The sequence below is a fragment of the Notothenia coriiceps genome, unplaced genomic scaffold (genome assembly GCF_000735185.1).
Source record: "Notothenia coriiceps isolate Sejong01 unplaced genomic scaffold, NC01 NC01_scaffold00033417, whole genome shotgun sequence".
Lineage (NCBI taxonomy): Eukaryota > Metazoa > Chordata > Actinopteri > Perciformes > Nototheniidae > Notothenia > Notothenia coriiceps.
In genome coordinates this window covers 1-19795 of record NW_011366118.1, presented here as the reverse complement: position 1 = coordinate 19795, position 19795 = coordinate 1, and the positions used below count along the sequence as shown (strand labels likewise).

The 19795-nt window shown below is 44.3% G+C and overlaps 2 protein-coding genes across 2 annotated transcripts; both read right to left on the bottom strand.

The window, feature by feature from the left end:
• Window positions 1-253: 253 nt before the first annotated feature.
• LOC104961518 (probable G-protein coupled receptor 22) lies at window positions 254-14638 on the bottom strand. Its single transcript, XM_010789825.1, has 4 exons — window positions 14251-14638; window positions 2029-2764; window positions 1007-1215; window positions 254-832 (listed from the first exon to the last, which is right to left on the bottom strand). Exons 2-4 carry the CDS (start codon window positions 2638-2640, stop codon window positions 295-297), a joined length of 1359 nt encoding a protein of 452 aa, XP_010788127.1. The 5' UTR covers window positions 2641-2764; window positions 14251-14638; the 3' UTR covers window positions 254-294.
• Window positions 14639-17183: 2545 nt separating this feature from the next.
• LOC104961520 (uncharacterized) lies at window positions 17184-18683 on the bottom strand. Its single transcript, XM_010789829.1, is given in 1 exon segment — window positions 17184-18683. A coding segment is annotated over 1 exon segment (1500 nt).
• Window positions 18684-19795: the final 1112 nt, after the last annotated feature.

Sequence of the window (19795 nt, the reverse complement as noted above, 5' to 3'; positions counted from 1 at the left end):
CCTTGTTGTCAGTCAGAAAGTGGACTAATGAGGGCCTCTATAAGTAGAGCAGAAAGCAGGCTCTAATAAGAGCATGGGGCTCACCTGTCTCCACATTTACATGGAGCCAGTGGTCATGGGATTTGTCCTGACCTTTGTAAACTAACTGGAATTTCTCATGAATATACACACAAACCATCCCTAGCAAATTGGACACACACACACACACACACACACACACACACACACACACACACACACACACACACACACACACACACACACACACACACACACACACACACACACACACACTTATTCCCTCACTGCCTCTGTGAGGCAGCGATCAGTGCATTCACTGGCCTCCCCTCGTGGCTTGCGATTCTTCCTCTGGCCTCCACCTTCCACCCAGGAATTGTGAATAACTGTCCCCCCGCTGGGAGCCGGGTCCACCTGCAGAAGGGAAACTACCTTTTTCTTCACACGGGTTTTTAGGGCCTTGCGCAGCTTTTGCCTGGTGAAAGCGTAGAGCAGAGGATGAAAAATAGTGGTTCCATAAGCCATCGCCAAGAAGCAGAGGCGCAGCCGCACCAGGCTGTCGCTGGGCCCCATGCACAGGATCAGGATGTTGACTGCGGACAGAGGGGCCCAGCAGCCCATGAAGCTGGATATGATGAGTAGGGACATTTTAAGGACGCGACGTTGGCGTTCTCGACGGTCCCTGTGTCTACGCACTGCCCGCCTCAAGGCGATAATGGCAGAAACCGAGGCCTGTACACCCATGGTGGAGGCAGGCAGTGGTGAGTTGGCATGGGGCTGGGATGAGGCTGAAGCTGGAGGTGGAGAAGCAAGACTGGCCGGTGTAGTGGCGATGGGGGTGGTGGCAGCAGTACTGACAGTAGTGACTGTTGCTCCACTGTCAGAAATCCCCTGGGGCATGGAGGGGAGTGGCGGGGGCGATGTTGGTGTAGGAGTGTTTGGATTGGTTTGGTTCTTGTTCTGGTTGGAGGACACTACCTCGGTTGGCAGACTCAGGTCCTTCTTTCTACGCCTTCTGCAGCGTATTCTGCAGGTGGAGTCTTTTGCCCGCTTACCCCTCATCATATGGGAGCCTATGCGAATGTTGAGGGCCTGCAGGATCCTTGAGTAGGTAAATAACATGACAGCCACGGCGATGAAGAAGCATGGCACTTGGAGTAACAAGTGGTAATACATAGCCAGTCCTGTATAATACCCCTGCCCTCCTACACACAGCAATGTCCTATTCTGCCATTCTGGAGTCAGGTGGTGTGAAGGGGAAGAAGGACGCGTTGATGGAAAAGAGGAAGGAGATATGGAGGAAGGTGAGATGGAAGAAGGAGAGATGGAGGAAGGAGAGATTGAGGAAAACATGTTGGTCAATCTAGTGGTGAACTCAGAGACATTGTTCTGCCCTTTTGGCTCCTCATCCTCACTGTCCTCACCCAACGAAGAGAAGAAATTCCCCTCAAGGAAGGGCAGGAAGAAGACAGCAAGGGAAACGGCCCATACTGCTGCCAGGANTGTGTGTGTGTGTGTGTGTGGGTGTGTGGGGGGGGAGTTGCTGTGGGTGGGGAGGGGGCTGAGGATTGAAGAGTGGAAAGAAAGAAGTAAAAGGGAAAAACGAGGAGCTGGGGAGGGATTAAATGCTGACATTCTGCAGTTCTCATCGCCCAAAAATACACAACCATCTCTCTTTCTCTCTCCCTCAGTCTCCCTCCCTCTCTCCCCCTCTCTCTCCCCCCCTCTCTGGTTTGGCAGTATGCTCTGGCAGTTTTGGGGTAGAGAGGATTTGCCTGTAAGTCACTCAGCTTTTATGTAATAGTCGTTTGCAGCGTTCCAGGGAAGCTTCTGTGGAGATGCGACTGAATCGAGGAGTGAGCTCGGCTGACTGCAGCTGCCGGGGCTCGTTACAGGAGGAAGGTCCCAGAGAGGAGGAGATATGGAGGAAGGTGAGATGGAAGAAGGAGAGATGGAGGAAGGAGAGATTGAGGAAAACATGTTGGTCAATCTAGTGGTGAACTCAGAGACATTGTTCTGCCCTTTTGGCTCCTCATCCTCACTGTCCTCACCCAACGAAGAGAAGAAATTCCCCTCAAGGAAGGGCAGGAAGAAGACAGCAAGGGAAACGGCCCATACTGCTGCCAGGAGCAGAGCTGCACGCCTTGGGGTCAGCAGGCGACTGGCTGGACGCACTGAGATGTCGTATCGGTCCAAACTGATCACCAGCACATTGACTGCTGTGGCCACACTGGTGAACGTGACACAGGCTTCGTGAAAGCAGCACAGCGTGGCCAGGCTGCCGACTCCACTTTCATTGGCTGGTAGCAGGATCACAGCCACAGTCAGTGGCAGACACAACAGACATACCAGTATGTCCAGAACGTGGAGGTTGACTGTGACAAGGTTGCTGACTGAATCCACCAGGTTGGACTGAGCACAGTAGAGCACAAGTACCGTCAGGTTGCTGCTGAAGCCCAACACCAGCTCCAGCAGCAGCACAGTGGTCAAAGACACCTGGAAGCCCAGGGGGTAGGGTGTGCTCCAGCCCTCCTCCACCCCCACCTCACCCCCTCCATCCAGCGGGCCTACCCCCTGACCATCGCTGGTCTCCAGGAGGTCACGATAGCCTTCGGTCTCCATTGACGCCACAGCACTCCCTCAAGCATAGCAACACCGGCCCCCACACCAGACCATGCTCGTCTTTCCTTTTCTTCTGGCTCAAACGAGACAGTGATGAGGATGATGGCCAGATCTGTGGTTGATTCTGTGAAAAAAAAACGAGGAGTAGAAAGTCAGAGAGAGGACAGAGAAATATCAAGCAGTTATTAGACAGCTTGTCTCATATTTACTCAAAAATCACACTGTACAGCAAGTAAAAGTCAAACTTGTGATATTTCACAAGTGGAGAGAAGCTATGAGTTGACACAACGTGGTGAAAGTGATCTTGGCATGCGATTAGAGTCGTGGGGTTCAAGCTGCTGCTGATGACCCGCCATGTCTCACTGGGCTCAGGCAGTTAGACGACAACAACATGCTTTGCATAGACAATGCTAACAGTTCAGACAAGAACTGGAGCACAAAGTCTCTTGGGGGACATTTGCAAGTATGAGTGCATTAGGCAGGGACTCACCATTTGGCCTGAACTAGCTACACATTTTAACAAACCAACAGGGATTTAGTTCCTGCCAGTGCTTACATTTCATATACTGTGCTGTGCTAAATACTCTGAAAGAAAAATTAAACTATGCTTCTCATGAGAAGGAGTGGGTGGATGTTTGACTCATTATTATGCAACATAGATTATATGGGTCAGAATAAAGCATGCATAATAAGGCATGTGGAAACATATAGAAACCAACTACACTGGTACCGCTAAGATGGCAGTTACACACTACACGTTGTCTATAGTAGTAAGATACCCGTACCTGATCCTTTATCAACAAAGTACCTTGTGAAGACGATGAATGCCTGTCCTAATTCAATAAATGCAATTTTTTCTCCCACAATCAGGATAAAACGGTCAGCGTCTATCTCAAAGAGGAGAGGTGGCAGGGACAATTGTGGGCCGGTAGAGAGGCCGTGCAGTGCATGTCAACATTGCAGGACCCCAACTGAGGGTGGCAGCAGTTAATAGTTCTCACAGGGAGATGTAATGAAGACGAATGGATCAATGATGCACAGACAGTGGCACATAAACAATGCTATCAGAGAAAGACCGGCTCCCCTGGCATTCTCTCTCCACACCCCCTCTGTCTCATCTGCTCTCATACATCACTCACATCTCTTCCTACTCTGTTCCCTTTCCAGTTTATTGGCTGACACAGACTACTTTGCATGTAGAGCATGTTATTCAGGGTTCACTGGATGCTCTTTTCAGAAGGAATCATGAAGCATTGGTTGGTGGGATATGAGACTTTTTCTTTATAGATAGAGAAACATTTTTTTTCATCTCTGCAACAAAAGCTACAGGTGTATCCTTACAGGCAGCGTTGACCTCGGCCTTTCCTGTCAACCTTATCTCTCCCACAGCTTGTTCTCACCCTCTCATTTGCCCTTTTCACTTTGTTTTATTTCACAGTTTCCCCCCCCATTTGTCATGTGGAAAGGACCTGCAGGCAGAACAGGACCCAGCGTGAAACAGTGGTCTATCTTAATTCACTAATGGGTTCCATGGGGTTTGTGGTATTGCTGGAACATTGATTTAAAGCATCATCGATCTGCCAATTTAACAAGCCTGAGGCAAGGCTGCACCAAAACAGACTCTCTATCTCCTCAACTCAAGGGTAGGCTACCTGTGGTCTTATTTTAAGTTATGCATACATTTATTGAGAGCAAATTAGTTTGTCGTAGTTGTTGTAATCAATTTACACAGGCCACAGTATCATGGCCTACAGGACTTAAATAAACAAATATAGTATGTTTAAATGTTACTCCAGTATTTGTAGTATTAAGTATTCAAAAAAACATGCAAAAAAGTGTTTAACCAACAATGAGAATTGGGCTTATACAAAGAAATGGTATTGGGAGTTAAAACATATCTAAATCCACCCTGTGTTCCGAGATAAAGACTCGTAAAAGAATATCCAATTGTGTTTACAGTCTTTGTGCAAAATGGTGGACATGAAGGTACCACAGAGAATCAAGGACCAAACATGCAGACACACTATGTTTGAGAGTCAACCACTTACAGCAAACACACATGTCAATACTGTATTGACAAAGCAATGTGTTTCATCCAATGTGAGTGTGTTTGTGGCATGTGTGTGAAGCACTTCAGTATATTAATGTCAGGAGAAGAAGCTAATTGTGCTCACACATAAGTACAATACAATAAACATTCTAAAACCTTCAGTGATATACAACAAAAATCTACTCTGATCTTATTTTTGAAATGATGTGAAAGCAAGACAGGGGCTCTTTTCTGACAAAATGAAATGGTATTCTGCAGTCACTGATTTTAATCAGTCACATACAAACATCAGGTAATCATGCGCTTCTTTTAACCGTTCTGCACTTAATTACAAGGGATGATTGTGTACTGGTGAAGAGAGCTGAATCGCTTTCAACAAGAGTCATTTATGTTACTCTGGCTAAGAGAAACAATGAGCCCAAATCAGTCCTGTGATAATAGATACTCAGTACTGTTTGATAAACTGGAGAAACAAAGGGCCACAAACAAAACAATAGAAAAAATAAGTCTGAGTTAGCATGTAGTTTCAGGGCAAAACAAAATGTCATAAGCCCTTAGAATGAACAGCTGTGACTCCAACCTGCGGGCAGGAACAGGCACAATATTCTAGTATTAACAAGGAGAGAGAGAAGAAGACAACTCAAATGTGAAGAAAGGGTGGTGAACTTTGGGGTGTTTTTCTAATGAGCACAATCAGTGTTGATGTCTTTCAGGGAAAATTGTAAATACTTGATGGGTTCATCTAAGGCTGCAGATTGGTTGTTCACATTTGTTGGTCTTGAGAACTCATTGCAGTATATTCCCTGTTTGTCAACTCTACTTATACAGGAAATCTCATTGTTACGTGGGTCTAGTTTTGGAGAGAGACCATAAGGGAATTTTAGTGATTGCATGCTTGTTTTAACCTGTTGAATGAATTGTGCCAACAGAAAGCAGCTTGAAACAAGTGAAACTTCCACCCCATGACTCAAGCGTGTGATTGACAAGTCAGACAGAAGGGAAGAGGCAGAGCTAGCTTAGGGTATGTACTACGTATGTACTACAAAACATGTTATATATGACCCAAACAAATATGCATTCAAATCCAAATAGTCTTAAGTTGTCTGACATCTTTGCAAACATCAAGACAAACAGATGTGAAGCTTCATTTTTTGAAAGCCTAAGCTCTGTTGAGTTCTGTGAGTGATTGTCATAGAGGCTGGCATCAATTCAGTCAGAGAGTCTTAAATTGGTTCGGTTAAACCCACACGCCCTCTCCACAGTCATCAATCAAAAGCATAATTTGCAATCATGTATTGAAAGCTAAATATTGTGTCGGATTTGTTCAGTTTGAAAACTAAAAAGAAACTGACATCTACAGATCTGACTTCATCAAATCTGGTATCTCAATCACTGTGCTTTCTCCAAAAACCACAACAAATAACTGGCCGTTTCCAAGTCTGCACTACTTCCTGCAGCCTGCTCTCTGAGTTATTATAGGTGTTGCCAGGTAGCAGTTGACAGGTTGTCATGCCTCTGTTCACAATTTCAGAGGGTAAGTGCTCAGGATCCAGAAGTTTAGTCTCTCTCTTTTCTATTTTTTTTTTGCTTAATTAATTTTGCAAACGCTCTAAGCTATCCCTCTTTTTAGCTTTTTCTCCTGACATCACATGTTTTGCCAGAGGCTCAATGACTTCTACCCAAATCAAAGACAAACCAGACAGTGTCTAAAACAATAAAGTGTAAGGCATTTTATTAACTTTGCATAATTGTAGGGTATGTATTGGTGAAACAACCAAACACACAACATTACTACATTCAGACAATATGTCACAGGAATAGGATGGACGCAGTCCAGCATTGTGTATTTTAGAGTCCAGGAGCAGAGCTGAAATACAGTTGATATGCCCTGGACTCCCAAGATAACTGCAGCAAAATACTGCAACAGTTAAATCAAAAGGGCAAATCAACATGCTGTAGTGCTGCAGCAGCTCGCTGGAAGCCAAGATGAATTCAAGCCACCATTCTTTTTCCCTTGTTAAATCAGGCACTGTGTTTCTCTAAATTAGTATACTATTATATGTATAATGGCTCTCATTTTCATTCAAAGAAGCTCTTTTGTAGATTGTTTTTGAATACACCTGCTTTCCAGAGCCAGAGAATGTTCCCCACAAAATGGCAATCACAAACAGCATGGACTTGTAAATACACATGTCACTTATATGATCCTATGCCAATTGGTAGAGGCACACTTCACCTATTTCACACAAGATTAACCTCAAATGACAAATGTACTTCCAGGCCAATGCATCCATCTGATAAACAACACACACACAAAACACACACAGGGATTTCTGAAATGTGTCAGAAAACGTTGAATAAATCTGTCCTTTTGTGTCATACTGTCCATTGTGCTACTGCATGCCAAGGTATCAGCCAGCTCCTTAAAAGTGCTGATTCAGCACGAGCCCTAAGGACACGCTCCTATTTTCACCTCAGTCCTCTGCAATCTGCATGTGGAACTTCAGTATGCTAACATTATGCTAAGTTTGCCTATATGTCTCTCCACATTAGACAATCTCTTCCTATTATAAATCATCATCATGTTGTGATTATTATGATGTGACCCCCTTTAGTATTGCTGTAAGTTAGACAAAAAGTGTAATAGCTTGAAAAGGAAGCATGAGCACTTAAGAATGACATAAAGCGGATCAGACCTTGATAAGTTGAGGTCTCAGCTATCTTATGTTATCAGAAAAGTCTGTTTAATAGAGCACAATGGATTGTTCTAAGTAAGTCTAGTCTCTCTCTTTTTTTGCTGGACTTCTTATTTGTAATCATTATATCTGCTACTGTGGTTTATATTCAGCAGTTGGAAAAGATCCATCTCTTCCATGAGGCTCTGAGCTAGCTTCCACCTCAGGGATTGGGTTCGTCAGTGTTGTTTACATGAGCACAACAATAACCAAAGTAGAAGTGTCTTTTTTTCTTTTTTCATGATATTGGAAAAATAAACTGCTCTGGTAGTAAGCAGTGCCTGGTTGTTCAGATAACAAGAAACTATGTTTACAAGAGGGCATCATTGTATTGAACTACAGATGCACTGTATTGTGGTTTATTGAGGCGGCTATTCAAGGAAAAATGGTTATCCGGCTCTTCTTTGGTCAATCTAAAATGTCAGTACAAAATGGGGAAACTAGAAGAAAGCCTTTGCTCTTTGATTCTATGGGACAGACACCCAGAGTTGACATTTAGGGAAGAAAAGGGAAACAATTATGAGAGAGACAGGTGAGTGAAGAAGAAAAAGTGGGAAACGACAGAAATCGGGATGATGGCGCATGCAGCACGCTGACTCATGGTAGGCTGTCTGAGGTATTCCTAATGTCCGCAGTGAGACAATCGATCAAAGGCTTAATTTTCCCACTCAATTCATCCAGCCGCAAACAGCAAGCAGCCACCAGCTGGGCAGCAGCATCCCTGGAAGGCTCCCAACAAACCAGCCTGGACAGGTCAACAACACAACCGGCTCAGTGTGAGCAATAGCATCTCACCCTATCCCATGTGTTTCTGATCAGGAGAACTCCAGGAACTTCAGGTGACAAGCAGTTTGAAAGTGGAACAAACATAGTATTGTGTTTCTTGCAGGTGTATGTGTTACTTCTTATGCGAGGCTTAGCAACACTTAACACTGTACAATTTAAAAAGGTGTTATCATAACTCTTGCAAAGCTGGTTGAAGACACACAAGCACACCATGTAGTCAACAATGCACGGCTTACTGCCATCCGCCCACACAGCCACTCACCACCAGCCCACGTCTCTGTTCACGCTCCCTGCAGATATAGCAGAAGATGGATTGCCATCTGAGGTGAATGACATCTTGTGTGCTTAAGAAACTGCTGAATCCCATCCACACTTGTGCCTGAGACCAGTAAGAGAGAAAAGGGACGGGGGTAACGGGAGGTAAGATGAAAACGGGGGCTAGGTGCAGTGAGGGAGTGATGGATGGGAGGGAGGCTTAGGGGTGTGCAGATGGATGCTGAGTTGTGTGCTCGCTGGAGGGGAATGTTTGTTCCCTGCTCTCTACCACGATCCATCTCTCTTTTGAATAGTCCTGGTTGCGCTGCCTCGCCTTGCCTCCTCATCCATCTTACACCCAGCACATAGCTCTTTGCTTTAATACCATGCAATATCCATCTGTAATCCCACCAGATCGTCCGGACTGACTATTATGTGATTTTGAATATTAAAGTGCAAGTAGCCACTCACACATTGCTGTCAGCACATCAGAGACCTTGCAGATAAAATAAATCTCATACAGTATGTCCAGCCACTTTGTATCCCGGTTAATTATCACAGCCTGTAAACTGTAGGAACAGTTCTTTCCAGGGTGCGAGGCGTCATTATCACTTGACAGCGTGTTCGATGGATTTCATTTGGCTCCACACGTTCATTAAAGAAACTCCTTGGTATCCTATATGATACCCTAAGCCTGTAATTTTGCTATTAAAAGCACCACCCATCGTTAAGTACTAATCAAGGCTATGCAATCACAGTTCTTCAAAACAAGAGGAAATCAAAATCAAGTCTGAAAGCTAGCGAAATGAAGTAAAAAGTGAGCCAGAGCAAGTGGAGAACGTTAAGTAAATCAGTGCTTTGGACAGCTTTTCACATGGCCCTTCCAACAGAATAACAATGATTAGGAATAATGAAGGTAAGATAAAAGGAGAATACGTAGGACAGATATAAAAGCGTTCATTATATTACTATTATATCAGTAATTACTAGTACATTCCTTATGTGTTCTCAAGCAAATTCTCTCTTAATCTCTCTATGTCAAAAGCCATTGTAATCAGGAGTTAATGGATTGTCCGAATGCAGGCGTCAAATGGCTAGAGTGGTGCAGCCAGCTGTGTTCATTTGGTGAAAAAAGGTCCAACGCTGTTCCTGTTTTGCCAGGAAAACACAAATCCATACACAAACTCTCACAAACCAGAGATGTTGACTCATTATGTGTTAAGGTGCAATCCACCAATAAACACATGAAAAAAAGTTACGTCATAATAAAAACTCAGCGTTATAAAGTTCAGGTTTATATCTTGACTTACATAGAAAGGGAATTTTAAGAACCTAATACTAAATCTAAATTTTAAAATAGTCTGCTTGAAAACAATTTGATTTTATATATTTTACATGCATCAAATGTATTGTCAAAGCTCTCACTTTAGGTTGCTGTGACAGTTTATTTGACCAAAGGAGACAATACATTTGATATATGCAGTGGAGAAAAAGTGTGCAATTACCTTGATTTCTTTTTCTTTTACCATATTGAAAGAGGAATACATTTTATTATTAAAGGTGCCCTCTGGAATACCGTTTTTACCTAATTACTGAAATGCATTGTTTGTATCCTGCAGGCCTAACAAACATGTTGAATGCATTTCCTTTCTCATAAAACTTCGGCAATTTATTTTCTCCATCTGCGCTGTTATATCATTGTTTACTTTCCAGCACTTTTTTTCTTCCCTTCCCAAAAGGTTATTTGCTACGTTTCTTGGCGATTAAAGACCAAACCGGGGCTCACCAATAAAAACATTGCTCTATAGCGCTAATGGTGTGTAAACATACTTTTAAAAGATATTGCAGTGAAACAACAAATCAGGAATTTTGAATTCTTCTTCTTCACTTTGGGCTTGATTTCAATCAAACTGTGCCACCAATCATGCTTTACAGCTAGCTGAAGCTTGCTCAGCGTCCAGCGTCCATAGACAGGCTTTAGAGAGTTGGAAAGCAGTTGAATAGGTCAGGGAAATATGCATTTAAAGGCAATGCAATAAGAGCAAAGATGTAAATGGAACTGATGTGATACTAAAAAAATAAAGATGGTTTAAATTGATTAAGCTTGTCCACTCCATAAGGCAATTAGAGCCCAATACATGTCATGCAGACATCATTGGCCAAGAGCAGAGAACATCACTGCAGGCATTTCTCACACCATAATGAGAGACAGAGGCCTAAAATAATCAGTTTCTATTTCTTCATGAAGAAGTTTAATAAGAAAACCAGGAGGGCCAAAGAACATGAGGTGCATTCTAAATACTTGATGGAGTCAATTTAATGTAATTTTCAGATACACCTTAATGTCTGTTTGTCCACTTCCAAGTAATTCAGCATGAACATATAAGCCAATTTTATATGAGAAATGAAAAGCGTGAACAGCTGTATTTCTGTTGAGGTGGCCATAGTGATATATAAAGTATTTTGTATGGTCCATGTTGCCTCTGTCTCCCTCCTCTTGGTAGTCTATTTTCTCTCTGGTCACTCCACTCTGCTCCTCTAATGATTTATCGGTCCATCTCTTCTCTCTATTTGCTCTTTGTGCGTCTCGCTTTTTCACCATCCTCCTGCTTCTGCTTTTGTCCTATCAGGTGCTAAGATCTGCTTCACCTCTTTGGTTCCCTGCACTCACGCACTTTGAGGAACATTATTATTTACGGAATTAGGTAAGGGTATAAAGTGCAGCATGCTTTTAGCTTCACGGTGAACATGATGACAAGAAAGGATGACCAACCTCAGCGGTGAATAATAAATGCAGAGTAAGTGGTGTTGTGTTTTTACTTATGTTGTCAAAACACATTAACCAACACCTGTTGTTGTAGTCCGGAGGTTTGACAGCTTGTTCTTATGGCTTGAATTAACTAGGACAATCAAACAAGGATTCAACCAATCCAGTCAAAACATTGTTCTAAATCAGAAAAATATTCCATCTGTCCTTTAATGCTGCTGCTATAAAAGCCTGTTGTTGGAGGCTTTGTTTGTAGTTACCGTAGTACCATTTTGCACATGCTCATTTAACATCTGCCATGTTTTTTATCAAGATACAATTATTTATTTTTTTGAATTGTCAGTAAAATGCGGATCAACTATTAAGTGAATTCTGGTATACTTGAATGCACTCATCTAGAATGCAAAGTAGTGCAGCAGACGACAATTCAGAATATACAAATGCAGAAAGGCTCGCAGGAATACTGTATTGATTTCAAATATTTGTTCTCCTGCAGATGAACTTTTGTCAGTTAATGTGGTCCCTATTGAGTCAGCAGAATAATTTAGTCAGACGTACTCTTTTGTTTCTTTTGTTTTTCAAAGTAATTGCTTTAAAAATGTATGTGGCTGCTGTTGAAGCCAATGGTACTTTAATTAATTTGTATGAACTGATCAACCCCTAGACTGAATAGCTCATATGTGTTTCAGCAAATTTTCTGTTTTAAGGAATATTTCAAAATTGGGGGGTCCTTTCAATATATATTGTAATATAAGCCTTTTAGTGAAAAATAATAAATTCTCAGTTTAAATTAAGTGTGAATCAGCTGTGTAGCTGTTTGGTTCTTTACATCAACGTATCACTATCATTTTTTACAAGTTCTCTAACCTCTAAGCCATTTAATTGTATTCAGAGCAACTCAACAAAACAGAAACTATGTGAGAGTCCGTCATGAGAATAGAGCAGCTCTTACATAAATCTTTGTTTTTCCCTCAACGTCATCCAATAATAACCTCAGCAAAACTTTGACCATCTCCTTTTCAGCACTGTTATATGAAAGGTAAATAAGACTCATAACATCAGAGGTAAAGTACTCCTTTGCTCATCGTGCTGATACAAAATAAGACTGATATATGATTTCCCTTAGTTGAGAAAATATATGAATATACTTACTCAACTAAGCTGCGGCATCTTGCTGGAGAGTGACGCGTGTGGTGGAATATTTCCCCACCAGCAGCATCAAAGCTTCTCTATAAATACACGCACAGACGCAAACACACAATGACCCACATGCAAAGCAAACACACAGGCTGCAACTACGAGAGTGAATGAAAATGGGAAAACGTTAAAACAATTATCCCTTTGGGATTCTAAATGGAAGAGAAGGAAACACACATACACACAAAATCATGCACAAACACACCGATCCAGAAAACATCAAACAGAAGATGGCCTTAAACGGCATGTTTGTGCTCAGTCTTATCAAAAAAGGTTGGCTATTTATCATGAAGATGAGCCAATTAACTACTGTCAGTTCAGAAGACTGATTGTTTGATGAGATTGAGAAGAGAATAAAATATGGTCATGTTACCAATAATGCCCTTTTTGTTGCATTCCCCACATTTAATGTATGTTCAATGTGTCCAACAAAGATAGGTCTAAATCCTGCCGATGATAGTATTTCTTTAATTTAAAAAACTCTTGATAATCTGCATCAGTATTTGAATCCTAGTTAAAAGTAAATGTAATGTTGCCATTTGTATTGGCAATAGGTGTTGCAAGACGATACAATGAATTAGAGATTTTTTAAGTATGTGTAAGTGGGAAAACAATAATGGGAGAGAATGTAATGTGTGGTGTAAGGGAGAACTGTGAGTGGGAACTGAAAAGTAATTTTAAAAAATGGCAAAAACCCTGTGGAAGAAAGACATTTCATTGTCTTAATGGTCGAAAGAACTGTCAATAAGGCAACCATGCAGCAGTTGGACATTCAATTCCATATCGCTGTTACATTGACTAGAGAATATGTTACTTTAGTGTTTAGCAGGGAGAAAGCCATACTCTACCACCTTCCAACACATGTTCCCATTTTACATCTCATCTACAAGATTTACTGCTTCATGACACAGACAGTGCCGCATTACAAAAACCATCAGAATTTGTACATTTTAAAACCAAAACCATTTATTTATAAAACAATGTGCTCTCAATGTGCAAAGACAGCTATGAGACCACTGATAACCTGTGATAACCATATTTCAGATTTAACATTTTCAAGACAGGAATTTTGAATCCCCACTTTTTGACTGTTCTTTGGTCCTCTTCATATTAGTAAAACAATGCACAGATTCCCTTTTAACAATCCTTTGAATTATGGTCATCAGAGATATGCCAGTTTAAGACCAACTAATCACGTGCAGTGTAATGTTATCTTATTAAAGGATTAAATGTCAAAACACATTTTTTAAATGAGCCATTGCTCTTAAACGGGATACCTTCGTGGTAAGCGTGGCGCATTCATGTATAAAGCACATCAACAATCCATTTAGGTCCTAAAGAAAATGGGAGACTTTTATACATGAGATGTGATTTCTCTCCGGGATAGGCATTGTCTGATTTTTGCTGCACAAGCACGAAAAAGACAAATGTCAGAAGGATTTTTTTGTCCCACGGGAAATCACCTTAAATCCGAAAAGCCAAAGGATTAAAATCAACCGGTGACATGTCCCGAGGCTGTTTGAGGCCCCTCATAAGTGCATGTCTGGCAATGAGGTGTTTTGTTATTGTCGCCTCGAGTCCGGAATCATAACAGGTTTGGACTGTCCTGTCCCTCCACGAGACAGCCCACCATTTGTTTCATTTTGCAAGAGATTGTTTGCAGAAGACTGTATCCCTTATGATCCCTTTTATTCAAACTGTCCCACATATCTTATCATATACTGTATTTTTAAACACATTGTCAAAATCATGACGATTTTTTCCTGAAATTTAAATATTAGTGTTATAAGAGGAAGTGTTTAGCCGAGTGTTAAACTTACCAGTTTGATGAGTGGGAATTCCCTTTACATCCTACTGCAGGTGTTGGTGCGCTGCGCTATCTCCAACACTGGACCCCGATTCACTCCAGAGCTCTCCAGGACAGCCAGCTGTCAGCCAAAAACGTGACCAGAATAATTTGCCTCCGTTTTGACATAAATATTACAGCGGGAGGGGGGGAGAACCTTGCACGTCTGCAGATGCAGAGCTCAGTAGTGATGGCTCACAACACATCAGGTAATCTCACAATGTTTGGGCGTTTTCTCAAAATTCCCCACTCAACAAGGCGCTCCACCTGTCCACTTTTATGCAGCAGACTTGCACAGCATCCCACACACGGACCGGCCAAACGCATGATAATGCGCTAACCGCTCGCTGGAGCGCAGTCGCTCCATCCCATCGACCAATACGGTGATCTGCAAGCGCAAGGGGAGGGAGGGAGGATGGAAAGGGGTTTTTGTAGGAGGGAGGAGGAGAAATGGATGCGGGAGGAGTGGGGGGCCGGGGATTGTGTGTGATGGGTAGCCTTCCTTCCACAAGGACGACCTGAAATTCCTCAAGGGTGAACGTTCCTCTGTTGTAATTCAACGAGTTCTCCCAATTACTTGCCTCTCCCTCTCTAAAACATTTTACACACACATCACCTTAACTCCCTCAAAGGAAAATGACTGGATTCAGGCTTGACTCGATAATATCAGTCTCCCCACTGTGGAGGATGCTTTTGAAGGTTTATGTCTATGCTTTGCTGGCTGTGCAGTGAGTGTCTCATATCTGAATTTCCATGTGGCGACTTCATCACTTCTGTAGGATGAGATGGTTAAAGAGAAGATTGATGAGGCTTGAATACATATTTCACCTGAGATTATCATCTCAATGTAAGTGGCATCCTTACATGTGGAGTATTGTAAGCACGATTACTGTGAGCTGTGTGCAGAGATCAAGGTCACTGACTGGAAATGTGTGACCTTGGGCGCAGGGTAAACATGAGGTCCCTGTCACTGCAGTTCTCACACTGAAACACAGAAAGATGTTTTAGAAAGAGGTGTAAATTACTGTGCAAGTGAATATGTGAGAGAAACTGTGCAGAGGGAGATTTTGATAAATGGTGTGAACACCTGGAGTGTCTGAGGAAAGCCGGGTCAGCCGGCTTTGGCTCTTTGGAAACTCCCATAGTGGAATGTGTGCTAATATACCAAACAATCTTAATTAACACTTGTTATGTTTGTTTTCCCCAAATTAATGTATTACAAAACCAGACTGATATTTGGTAAATGGTTCCTGGACCCTGTTACACTTGCATTTGAAGTTTCCATGTTTGACCGTTTTATGCTAATAGACAGATGGTGGAATAAATACTGTTTATATAACCTTGAACGAGAAACATGACATGCATCTTAAACTAAATAAAATCAATGATGCCTCTCATGCACCTCCACCCACATTCCTTGGCTGCCCTAGTGTTTTATTCTATCCTTATATTGACAGTGCATTTTTCTACTTTGTATCAGTATTATCATCATGATTTATAGAGTATAGCCCTTCAGTTTTTATTCGTGAAGGTGTTATTTTTAAAGCAATAGTTTGATATTTTAGGAAATATGCTCACACACTTTCTTGAAATGAGTTAGATGACAAGATAGACACAACTCTCATTGTCTGTTTCGTGAGTGGACAGCTACAGTCAGCAGCTGATTAGCCTAGCTTAGCATAATGGCTGGAAACTGAGGGAAACTTACAGCATGGCTTTTACTGAAATGTACCTCACAACACCTCTAAAGCTCAGCAATAAAAAAAACACACACCTCTCTTTATACAGAGTCCTGCAGGAGTCCCGAACCCACATAAGTGAGCATTTTTAGCATTTTTGCACATTTGTTCCTTTCTTATTATAAGGTCTTGTAGTCAACACAAACGTAAGAATTCTTTACATTTTGTTCTACAACATAAAATAAATAAGTAAATACTTAACGCATTATAATGTTTGTTAAAGAAGGAAGTTACTTAGTAATGACTAAAGGTGATTACAGAGGTTGTTAGGGACACAAAGAAACGTATCCACTCAGTGGTAATGTTGAAGTCATGCAACCATAGTTTTGTTCATAGCCTAATTTCATCTTTTTACTGGAGATTGTATTTGTGCCTCAAAAAGACGGCATCCCTGAAGCACTCCATTGTGGTTTTACAGGGGGTTATGTGGCGGACAATTTCTAGGAGCAGTAACTTCTTGAAGTAACCAAAGATTAGCTGTCAACCTCGAGACTATAGCCACATCACAACAGTATATATTTTTTATATATAAAAAGTGTGGTAGTGACGATTTGTTACACATGGCCAAAGTTATGCTAGCTGCTCCAGTGATTGTTCTAAGCTAAACTAGTGGTAGCTATCTTCTCATCTACCTCTTGGCAAGAAATTGAATATGCATATTTCCAAATTGTCCGACTATCCTTTCTCAAATAGAATATTGCAACGTTATTGTGTCTTCACATTGTATTATATAGGCCCATGTTTGGTGCTATGCTTTATGTGTGTGTTGTAGAGCCGATGAATGGGAGTCGGAGGCGGGGTGTTCAGTATGGAACTCTTTTATTATCATGAAACATCAGACAGGTAATACGTTAGCTGTTACTGCATGTGAAGCTAGCATGAATGAACCAAACACAAAGTGAATTATGTCCTCACACGTGACACCACACAAGCCCCCCGAGAATTCACACATAAACAAAGTCTGTGCGGCAGGGAGGAACAACACGCCGACCCCCACGACTCCTGAGCACGGGAGTCGGAAAAGCGACTTCCGCCTGTGCGGCCCCCGGAAGAGGAGGGACCGGAACAACAGGTCCGAAATCCGTGACCGGGGTCACAGCCGGGGGGCGTCCCCGTCGCAGAGGTCGAGCCAGCACCACCGGCTGGCCCAAGTCCAGGTGAGCAGCCTTCACCCGGTCCACCGAGACGTGCTCGGCTTTGCCACCCAGGTCAACCACCAGGTGCTTGTCCCCGTGCTCCAAAACCCGAAAGGGGCCATCGTAAGGGGGTTGTAGGGGCCTCTGTGCGCGTCGTGCCGGATGAACACGTGCCCCGCCGAGCGGAGCTCCGCAGGAACCCGGCACACTTGGGTACCGTGCTGAGCAGTAGGGACCGGAGCAAAAGACCCAGCGACGTCCTGTAGGAAAGCCCGCTGGGCTGTCGCTGACCAGGGAGCCGATGTATTAGGAAGGAAATCCCCAGGAACCCTCAGCGGCTGACCGTACCATCTCAGATCCTCTTTAGGCGCAGTCCTCAGGTCCAACATCACCCAAGGCAGCTTGTCGACCCAATTACCGTCCGTAAGGCCGGCCTTGAGGGCCGCCTTCATGGAGCGATGGAAACGCTCACAAAGGCCGTTAGCCTGAGGGTGATAAGCGGTAGTCCTGTGCAGCTTAACCCTCAGACCACTCGCCACGGCGTTCCAGAGCTCGGACGTGAACTGTGAGCCCCTGTCCGAGGAAATGTCTGACGGGGTGCCAAAACGACACACCCACGTCGCAATGAAAGCTCAGGCAATGTCTGCGGCTGATGTTGACACGAGAGGAACCGCCTCCGGCCAACGGTTCGTCCTGTCCACCATGGTGAGGAGGTAGGAAAAGCCCTGAGAGGAGGGCATTTCAACAACTAGGTTGATATTGACGTGGTCCAACCTCCTCTCAGGCACCAGAAAACGCTCCAAAGGGGTCTTAGCGCGGCGGTGCACCTTAGCGCGCTGACAAGCCACGCACTCACCAGCCCAAGCCAACGCGGTCTTGACCTCCGTGAAAGCAGACGCAGCTTCCGCCGTCCAGTTGATCGCCTGGATGGGGGTCGTACCTTTCAAAGCCTCATACAGCGGCCGCATAATGTGAGCGGCCCGGGCGATGAAACGGTGGTAGAAAGTCACCATCCCCAGAAACTCACTGAGTGACCGGGCTGTGAGTGGGCGAGGAAAAGCCGCAACAGCCTCCACCTTCACCGGCAGGGGTGCTGCACCGCCTTTGGTGACGCGGTGTCCGAGGAAGTCAATGTCAAACACCCCGAACTGGCACTTTGCAGGATTGATGATCAACCCGTGTTGGCTGAGCCTCGCGAAAAGGGCTCGGAGGTGTGACAGGTGCTCTTCCAATGAAGCGCTGGCGACGGGTATGTCGTACAGGTAGACGAACACGAACGGCAGGTCCCGCAGCACCGAATCCATCAGGCGCTGGAACGTTTGGGCGAAGTTCTTGAGCCCAAAAGGCATCCGCAAGAACTCGAAAAGTCCAAACGGCGTTATCACTGCTGTCTTAGGGTGCGTCCAGGGGATGCATGGGCACCTTGTGGCAACCACGCACCAGGTCACTTTCGAAAACACCGACGTACCGGCCAGATGTGCGGAGAAGTCTTGGATGTGCGGCACCGGGTCAGGTGTCGGGTCAGGTGTCATGGCGTCATTGAGGTGGCGGTAATCCCCACAAGGGCGCCAACCACTGTTCGGCTTGAGAACGACGTGTAGAGGAGAGGCCCAAGGACTGTCAGAACGGCGGACGATGCCCAGGTGTTCCATGAAAACTCCGCCCTCGCTACTGCAAGCTTAGAAGGGTTCAACCGCCGGGCCCTGGCGTAGACTGGGGGACCTTCGGTGGTGACATGGTGCTCCACCCCATGCTTGGTGGTGAGTGCGGAGAAGATGGGCAGCGTCAGGTCTGGAAACTCAGCCAACAGCCTGAGAAAAATGTCCGCTCCCGAGAGCGAGCCCGACAGCCCGTCGTACGCTGCCTTGCCAAGTGTACACACGAGGGAGGAAAACGTCAAGTCATCAACCAAGCGTTTATTTTTAACATCCACAAGGAGTCCGTGAGCACATAAAAAATCTGCCCCGAGGAGGGGAAAATAAATGTCTGCCGTCACAAAATCCCAGTTTAAACGTTGTCCTCCAATGCACAAACACATAGGCCTCACGACGTATGTGCGAATGGGGCCGCCATTAGCCGTCGTCAACCGCGATCCATGTCCCCCACGAGCGACGTCTTCCCTCGAAGCAGGAACTACACTCCGTTGAGCCCCCGTGTCACACAAAAACAAGCTTCCCGAGACTCTGTCGCTGACAAAGAGAAGCCTGCTCGTGCCGCCAACGCTCAGGGCCACTACCGAGCGTTGGCCCCTCCGTTTCCCGGAGGCTTGTAGCTGCAGGGAGCGACACACTTCTTCGCGCTTTTCCCAAACCGCGCGTGGTAAAAACACTCTCCTGTGTCTCCACGCTGGCTTGCTGCTGTCGTGTCCACTCTCCCCCAAGCTTTTTTGACTGTTGCGGGGGCGCTGAGTGTCACAGCTAGCGCCTCTGCACCGGGCTGCTGGGTAGCCAAGAAGAAAAGGTTGGCTTTTCAGCCAATGCACGGGGCTCTGTAATGGACGTGTTGGCTAGCGCCGTCTGGACACGGGAAGGCAAGTGGCGCAGGAATGTCTCCATGAATAAAATCCGGGGATATTCACCTCCTAGCAGATTTAGCATCCTCTCCATGAGCTGAGATGGCTTGCCATCCCCTAGGCCAGGGGTCG

Coding starts and splice junctions, on each gene's coding strand:
- LOC104961518 (XM_010789825.1), bottom strand. CDS start 2,640: ATGGAGACCGAAGGCTATCGTGACCTCCTGGAGACCAGCGATGGTCAG. Junction 1,216..2,028: donor AGCCAAAAGGGCAGAACAAT/GTCTCTGAGTTC, acceptor GTAGGAGGGCAG/GGGTATTATACAGGACTGGC. Junction 833..1,006: donor AGAAAGAAGGACCTGAGTCT/GCCAACCGAGGT, acceptor TACACCGGCCAG/TCTTGCTTCTCCACCTCCAG.